The sequence below is a fragment of the Thunnus thynnus genome, chromosome 23, assembly GCF_963924715.1.
Source record: "Thunnus thynnus chromosome 23, fThuThy2.1, whole genome shotgun sequence".
NCBI classification, from domain to species: domain Eukaryota; kingdom Metazoa; phylum Chordata; class Actinopteri; order Scombriformes; family Scombridae; genus Thunnus; species Thunnus thynnus.
This window is the reverse complement of record NC_089539.1, coordinates 17,972,529-17,981,326: the sequence shown is the minus strand read 5'-3', so window position 1 is coordinate 17,981,326 and position 8,798 is coordinate 17,972,529. Positions and strand designations below refer to the sequence as shown.

Sequence of the window (8,798 nt, the reverse complement as noted above, 5' to 3'; positions counted from 1 at the left end):
TTAAGTTAATACAAAAGATGACAACAGTTTAACATACTTAAAGATAATTTTATTAGTCTATGTACAACAATGACTTCCAGAATATCCTGAAGATTTCCACAAAGACTTGTCCGACGGCTTCAATCACTCACGATCTGCAAAGAAAACAAGATAATGTTTACGATAAGACGATGGATACAGACAATACAAAAGGAGAGCTTTCATCTGATTCATTTGAACGGCACATGTAGATGCTCGGATGTTTTAACAACTTATTCTTTACAATAAAAAGTGAGCAAAAAAACTAACATGAAGTCCCAGAATCAAAGAAATGTCATCTGCACCCACTTATGTAGTATCATGTAGAACACCAGCAGTGAGGCCACAGCATTACAAACACTCAACTACTCTACAAACACAGCTAAGTCTAGCAAGTTGAAACTTCCCATTAAAAATTTAAAAAAACCCAAACAAATCATTGCTGACAGCCAGAAACCCTTTTACACTCTGCACTGATGTACTACATGTCTTCTGTTATCAGACAGATCAAAAACATCAGATGGAAGTGTGTACACACCACCTCCTGGCAAATTTGTCACCATTTTTAAATACATCTGTATCTACATTCTGCAAATACTAAAATGTAAGAGGCAACTCAGGCAAAATACTGGCAAAAATGAATTATCAGTATAATGTTGGATGTGGAACAGACTAGATGTTTGCTGCCAGTTTTACCAATTAAGAAATGATAAAATCATGGGTGCAAAATTAACTTTTTTGTCCACCGGCCAAATGGTTAGTGAATGAAATTTTACCAGCCACTCAATAGATTACCATTGTTTTTTGGCTGGTGAGTGAAGCAAATCTACCAGCCACTTGCATATTTTACCAGCATTTGGCTGGTGCTAATTTTGTGTCCTGTATATGTGCAGCAACTTGTACTCCGACCAAAAAAGTGCTAGTAGGTGTATATGTAGTATAACTTTGGACACAATCAGGAGAACACATGTATATCAATGCAAGGTGTAAAAGAAAACCACAAGCACAGAAAACAGCACACTGTAGATGATCTTTACAGACATTTTGGTACATCACAGTAGGAAAAACACAGGTGTGAATAATTTATTATAATTTAATCAATAGTGGTTTTGGTTTCAAGGTCATGGCTTACTGGGACACTTGAATAGACTGGAGCCATCATTAATGTAACACCTGTGCTTTTCCTGCTATGACAACTCAAACTGTGTGCTTTTATAAAACGCCTGTTGTTCAACCGTCCCTCCAATTAAGTGGGTCAATAGAGCTATTTAAAAATGTTTTGGTGGAACCAGATTAAAAATTTATATTTAAATGACAAGAATGCAAAAGGCCCTGCTCTGTTTTTTATATCAATGTCAAAATGTTTTACAGACTCCACAGACAGACAGATCACAGGAGGTAACCATTGGTTTCTATAAAAGATAATTAATAATAAATTTTTGAAAAACCCAGAAGGTCGTTTAAAAACACTTAGTCGTTCTGATGGTATCACCAGAATCCCCAAAGATGAAATAATATTCCATCTGCTGCACGATTTTTTAACCAGTTTCTAAATTTGTGACTCTATTTCCCGCAAGCTGTCACCTTTGTTTTGATTTGGAAACAGAAGCACAACTCGGGAGACAGATTAAAAATCTTTTTTATCTTTGAGTGAATGGAAGTCTTTGAGGATTGTGAAACTACCATCAGAACAACGATAAGTGTTTTTACATGACCTTAAGCGTTCTTCAAACATTGCTGGTTAATTATCTTTAAGAGAAACCCATGGTCACTGTGACCTGCATGTATGAGAACTAATGACTAACTGGGGTTAATAAGAGCTGGTTCCAACCAGTATAACAACATTTGGATTATATATTGTGCCAGTAAACCTCGGTGCACTCAGAGATGACGATACCAGTATTCATGTCAGCAGAGGACACTGCAGAAATCACCTTATTCCTCGTCATCTGCTGGGATTCCAAGCTCCTCGTCTGTCCATTCGGAGGCATCAGGCCATGGGAAGTGACCCTGGAGAAGAAGGAATAATTTTACTACTGTGTTCCCATTCAACACTCTACAATGATCAAGTATATTTCAGTGAAGTTTTGAAAACAATTTCAGTTGTGCACAAACACATACTATAGATATGGAAAGCTAATTTTAGTAACAAGTAAACAATTCTACCAGAAATGACACCCCAGTGTATAAACAGAAGCCAGGATTCATGCATTTAAAAATGAAATAGCTGACATTGACTGCTGACAATATGATGGTGAAAACCTACAATTTCCAAAATCATCTTGTAGATTGAGCCACACCTAAACTATCTTTTCTACATCGACCAACCTTTGAGTCATCCTTATTACAAATGAGACTGGATGCTGCATAAAACTCAGTGGTGGAGAGTAACTAAATACATTTACTCAAGCACTGTATTTAAGTACAATTTTGAGGAGCTGGTACTTTACTTGAGTATTTCCATTTGATGCTACTTTATACTCCACTCCACTACATTTATTTGACAGCTTAAGTTACTTTTCAGATGAAGATTTGACACAATGGATAATATAACAAGCTTTTAAAATACAACACATTGTTAAAGATGAAACCAGTGGTTTCCAACCTTTTTGGCTTTTGACGTGTTACAAAAAGCAGTGTGTATTCGGGGTCACATTTCAGATGTCTATGAGTTGTTAACAGCTCCACCAAAGAGTGATTTTTTCCCTCTAAACTTCTCACATGGTTTCATTTCAATACGTTTTCAAATGATCCAATATTTCACCAAAAATCAAGGATTAGAGGAAAAGTCCAAAAACTGAAAACAGATTTGTGTATCAGAACTTTGTTTGTTCTTCTTTCCTCTCCCATTAATCATCTCACAACTCCTCAGATTTATCTGGTGACCCTTTGGAGGGGCCCGACCCCTCGGTTGGGAACCACTGGACTAAACTATCTAACTGTATATAAAGTAGTTAAATCTATCTCCACCTCCAGCAGCTACAACAGTAACATGCTGCTCTAACACTGATGCTTCAGTATTAATAATCTAATGATGTCATATATAATAATATGTCGGTCAAATGAACGAAATTAGTATTTAGTACCGTGTGCTACTAATACTCGTGTATTCTTACTTAGTAGGATTTTATGCAGAACTTTTACTTGTAATGGAACATTATGACATTGCTCTATTGGCACTTTTACATAAGTATCTGAGTACTTATCATCCACCACTGATAAAAAGCAATGGTTTACTTACCAGCACTGCATCTGGATCATGCCAGCAGTGCCAAAGGATCCAAAACCACATGGCACCACTGATGAGCTCTGACTCAAATTTCTGTTTCTTCGTCAGCTGTGGATATTGCCTGTACTGTGGCTCAATGTGCGGACCACCGCTACCACTAGAACATACAAAAACAAAACATTTAACAAATCAATATTAAGTCAAGATAAGATAATGTGGAATACAGACTAGCATTAAGATGGTCTTAAGAGTTTTGAGAACGTAATTATCTTTAGTTTACAGATGTGTGTTAGCTAAGGTAATAGCTAAGGTGCTAGCTAGCGGGGTTGACGTTACTTACTTTCTGGTCGTTATTCTTTGTGGGCCGCGTTTAAGCATCTGAGCGCCGGTCCGGAGGACTCCCAACGCCCTTCCGAAAGAAGACATGGTTGTTTACCGGGCACACAACAGTCTTCTTTTGGGCTATTTGTTACAGTTTGTGGGAGTTGCGGCTCAGCTCGTCGAGGAGTCACCTTCTCCCCTTGTCAATAAACGGCCCTGCCAACAACGACTGCTGTGATTGGACATCGAGTGCGGAAGACCGCTGCTGTTCCTCTGTGCTGATTGGCTGAATGAAAAACACATTCATACGTCACAGCGCCCCCTGTTGCTCTGGTGCCCTGTTCTGCAGGTGTTTGAGTGTTCTTTGTGTAGTTTTTTATTGCTTCAAATGTAAAAATTTAAACATGAAAGAAAATTTAAACATTCATTGACTAGGTCGGTAAAAATTTAAACATGTCTTGACAAGGTCGGTTACTTTAAATTGGATTGCGTTTTGGTTTAAAACACTAACTCACAGACAGTTATTACTGGGTCAGAAAATGTATTTATCACCCAAAAGAGCTAAATATACTCATCTGAGGGCAGCACAAACCCAAGACTCTTTGAAAAAAAACCTCTTTATTTTCTTTGTTATGTGTTGTATGTTTTTAAAGCTGTAGCACTTCGAGTTTCACTATGAATGAAAAGTGTGCTACAAATTAAATGTATTATTATTATTATTTATTAATATATTGGGTCATTTGGGGCGTAAAGGGTGAACACGTGCTATAATATTTGCATAACTTAGCTCATACATTATACACAAATACACTCAAACAAATGAAGTATTCTCAATTAGTAGTTAATTACATTTTTATTGAAACAGTTCAATGTGCGATACATTACATAATTGACTCATTTGGACAGCTGAAGCTTCAAATAAACTTTTAAATACATTTTGCACAGGAGGAGGACTGTGATGGAGGCCAAAGTAAGTAAAGGTGTAAGTAAATCAAGAAGGCATCGTTCAATGTTAGTCTTTTTAGTGCCAAAGTCCCTCTTTATGTTACTATACTTCCACCGCAGCTCAATAGGGAAACACTGTCTGAGGAATCACAGAGAGGGAATTTGATGCTAAAAAGACTGTAAATGTGTCAGATATCCACTCGATACAATTAACTCAGACTGCTTAAGCCTCATATTAGCTTCAGATCAATTTTAAATGTATTTTTGCACAAAATGACTGTGTGGACACACTGCAGATTTTGGCCCCATCACTAACATTGAAAGCGTATTTGAAGGGATCTTTTAATAACCAGTATGAACAGGATGAATGATTACAGCGGGGAAAACCTCTTTCAGGGACTGTTGTTTTAAGACAGACTTGAAAAATTGTAAACCTATCCTTTAACACATCAATTCAAAAATCTAAATAACCAACAAATTAAAATAATTAAAAAATAATTAGAAAGGAATGAATAATCAAAACTACAAAGCAAATAAAAATGTCTATAAATAACTCAATAAATGTGATAATTTACACGGTATGAACTCGTAAATATGTAACCATTATAGTTAAAACAATGAATTCAATATGTTCTACTTGCATAGTCCACTAGATGGGGTCAACAGCTAAACAAAGCTAGTCCTGGGGAGGTTACTGTTTTTATGTTGTACATCAGTAGTTTATCCCTTTGACGAATTATGCAGTTATGCGTAAAATCTGGCAGAGGAAATGACGTGATTATATAACTCATACTGATAACTCATAAAGGGGATTTCTTTTGATGGCACTTCGGGGTTCACGTCACATCTACAAGGCAAAAATGTAGACTAACAAATTCAAAAAGATAAGCACATGGATCACATCTGTTTTTTTTCTTTTCTTTTTTTTTTTTAAATGTGGTTGCGAATTAAATAAGGACGTCTCAGGATATAAAACAACAGGAAATAATAACATTGTGTCGAGAGCGCGCACGGCGCCGCCGCCCAACAGTGCTCGACCCGCCGTGCACTGAAAAAAATCCTTCGACGCCATCTTGTTCCCAGTCGTCAACGGTTACCAACTTCGTTTAGGAAAGGAAATATCCTTTTTATCGCCCGTTGCAAACAGTCTGTTTTACATTTCATGTACAAAAAGAAACAGCCTGGCGTCGACACATCTAGCTTTTGTCCACCAGGAATGCCTTTTTTTATTAAATCGTACACATACTATTGTTACATTGGTACCTAATGGCGCCTGGTCGTCGATGCTCTCCGGCTGCGCCCCTCTCCCCTCACAGCTCAGAACCCGCCCACAAATACTGGTTGCATGATGTCATCAGAAACCAACCATTTTCTTAAAAAAAAAACGACCAATTATTACTCATTGCCTTTGGATAACTATTAATCTCCCACCATTATTACGCCACAATCTTACACATTACAGGGCTCAGGTCATCTTCAGACCGAAAACGCGATGCTTAATGTTATCCTCCCCGGAAAAAAAAAAATAAAATAAAAAAAAAATAACGACAACCGTTTTAACCGCTGCGTCCTCCACAGCGAACATTTTCCGTTAAGAAGCGGGTGAGTGTGGCTCGATCTGCCCCAACTTTTCACCTCCGTCCTCCCTCTAAGTTTATTTCAAACAACCCCGGCTGCCCGTTAACACACTAACCGTTGCAGCAGCGGTCCCGCTCGAGTGCGCATGTGCGAGGGGATGCGGTTCAGGGTGGGGGAGGGTCAATTAAATGGAAACGATGAGGACATCCTCTCTCTACATGTGATGTCAGAGGGATTTCTACAGACACATTTCTGAAGATATGACAGCAACTGGTTCACCACAACAATAAAGCTGTCGGGAAAAACTGCTAGAATTTTTTTTTCTTCTCCAGTGTCAAACGTGTCAGCTTAAACCCAGTGATGTGGTTGTTAAATGAATCAAAAGGGTGGTAAAGTGCAATCTCTTAGTTATTATAGGTTATTCTCCACAAAATGAATTGTTTTATAGTAGCTTTAATTTAATTTTAATTCTCAAAGCTCGAGTGAAATTATACACAGTGAATTTGTTTATATATATTAGGCTATATTAACTTAAAACCCCCATAATTTTATACTTGCACATGTGTGATCTTTGATATAACATGGTGCGTCTAACTTGTATTATTATTATTATTAATTGCACACTGTATATACTGGTCATTTCATTCTCTTCAATTTAAAATTTAAACCTGCAACAGCTCTTCCCACATAGAATATATTTTACATATTTTTTTTATTGTAAATTCTTTCTTTCTGTATATTATTTAGGATTACTTAATTTTGTGTATATTTTTTTGACTGTTATGCACCACGACACCAAGGCAAATTCCTGAAACCTACTTGGCAATAAACGTGATTCTGATTTAATTCATCCATTCTGATTTGATTCAATTTTTTGTAAGCCTTAATATCGTGAAGTAATATAGTGAAGTGAGTTTGTGTATCCTCCACCTTTACCCTGATATTCGGACTTCACATTTTAACCACAAGGTCGGTGTGAATTGTGCATTTCTAGACTTTCAGCTACATCAACATAGGCTTTGTTGTGTGTGATTTACCTTAACAATATCCACCTGACTTACACTAATGTACAGTGTACTATACTATATCATATTAACATCATTGAACCATGTATACTCTCTAAATAGTATATTACAGTTACGGTTATATTCTATTTATTTTTTATATTTTAGTTAGTCTATTTAGTTATTGTATATAATCTATCTATCTATCTATCTATCTATCTATCTATCTATCTATCTATCTATCTATATTTTTGAAAAGTTCAATAATGTTGTAGCCGTCTGACTATTTTCCTGTATAATCTGTTTCCTTTGTCTGTGATTTAATCTTGTGGTCAGTGTTTCATAGGCTATCCCTTCGCAACATCAGTTCAATATACAAAATGCTGCTCTTGTGTAAGGGGGTTACATAACAGCTTAGTTGCCTCCTACTGTGTTGGGTAGCGGATTTAGGTGCTGCTTTTCAGCCATGCCAGTCATAAAATAAAGGCTTCTGATCCAAAATAGCCACATGATTTTTAAACATAGGTCCATGTCTGTCACAGTGATTCTCATGGCAGTGTTATAAAACAGTAAGGACTGCTGGCCTACATAGGGAGCCTTTTTGGGTGTCAAATTGTCATCTGTGTGTGTATTTGTGGATATACTGTAAAAACTATACATGTCACACATCATAAATACAAAGTATGTAGTAATTAAATATAATACAAAATGGTTATGTGGCTCCGTAAGGCAAAATAAATAGATACCCTACCCTTTTTCCCCATGTGAGGAAGAGGAGGAAGCAGGGGTGGAAGCAACAATTAGTTTAAACAAAACCTCCTGATAACACATTCCTACAGCTGACTTTACTTTCATAAGATGGTCATTAAGATAGCACGAACATGAATTGCACAATCTGCTACACTGCATAGCCCATTGCACGATTTGTTTGATGTACAATTTTGAAAAAATCTGGAGGAAAGTCATTCTTAAACCAGCAGTCTTATGATTACAGAGTTTAAAGCCCAGTCAAAAACATGTTTTTCTTCCTTGTTCCTACAGTTGGATGTTTGAGCTTCACTGTGCAGAATGATGAATGTGCAGAGTTTGAGACCAGACGGCTGTTCTCACATTCATCTGCTGAAAGTGGAAAGTTTCTTTGTGCTCCTCTAGACTCTCATTTTAAGGGGTGGACCTACGAGCATTAATTTGTGACATCACAAATAGTTTGGAAGACAATCCTGGTTCAATATTCAACTTACAAAAGTGTGATGTTGAAACTTGAGGTCCCCAGTGCACAAACACTGAATTGTAAGAGACAAGATGTCTCTTACAGTGAAGTAAGAGACATCTTGTGTCCAGCAGTTCAACCTCTGAAATTTAATATATTTGCATAATAGATTCTAGATTTTTACCTACTATATGTACAGTATGTACATAATACCTACTGTATGTATATAAAGTAACTTTTTTTTTTTTACCATTCAATACTTATCTCAGCACTGCTTTGCATTATTTGTATCCTGTTTACAGTTCACAGAAATGGTTTTACCTATATATAGTCATTCTTTTTTGTATATTTCCAAAGATTATTGTGTTGTTATTCTGTGTAAGTACATTGAGAGCCACTAAACCAGAGTCAAATTCCTTGTATGTGTAAACATACTTGACCAATAATGATGATTCAGATTTTTAATGAGGGAGAAAATGTGTGTTTTTGTGGA

At 36.6% G+C, this 8,798-nt stretch overlaps 1 protein-coding gene across 1 annotated transcript; it reads right to left on the bottom strand.

Moving 5' to 3' along the window:
* Window positions 1-27: 27 nt before the first annotated feature.
* Window positions 28-3,800, bottom strand: ndufb2 (NADH:ubiquinone oxidoreductase subunit B2). Its single transcript, XM_067581459.1, has 4 exons — window positions 3,588-3,800; window positions 3,260-3,404; window positions 1,953-2,028; window positions 28-134 (listed from the first exon to the last, which is right to left on the bottom strand). The coding sequence occupies exons 1-3, from the start codon at window positions 3,671-3,673 to the stop codon at window positions 1,954-1,956; spliced, it is 306 nt and encodes a 101-aa protein (XP_067437560.1). The 5' UTR covers window positions 3,674-3,800; the 3' UTR covers window positions 28-134; window position 1,953.
* Window positions 3,801-8,798: the final 4,998 nt, after the last annotated feature.

Coding starts and splice junctions, on each gene's coding strand:
- ndufb2 (XM_067581459.1), bottom strand. CDS start 3,673: ATGTCTTCTTTCGGAAGGGCGTTGGGAGTCCTCCGGACCGGCGCTCAG. Junction 3,405..3,587: donor CAAAGAATAACGACCAGAAA/GTAAGTAACGTC, acceptor TGTATGTTCTAG/TGGTAGCGGTGGTCCGCACA. Junction 2,029..3,259: donor ATGATCCAGATGCAGTGCTG/GTAAGTAAACCA, acceptor CTTCTTCTCCAG/GGTCACTTCCCATGGCCTGA.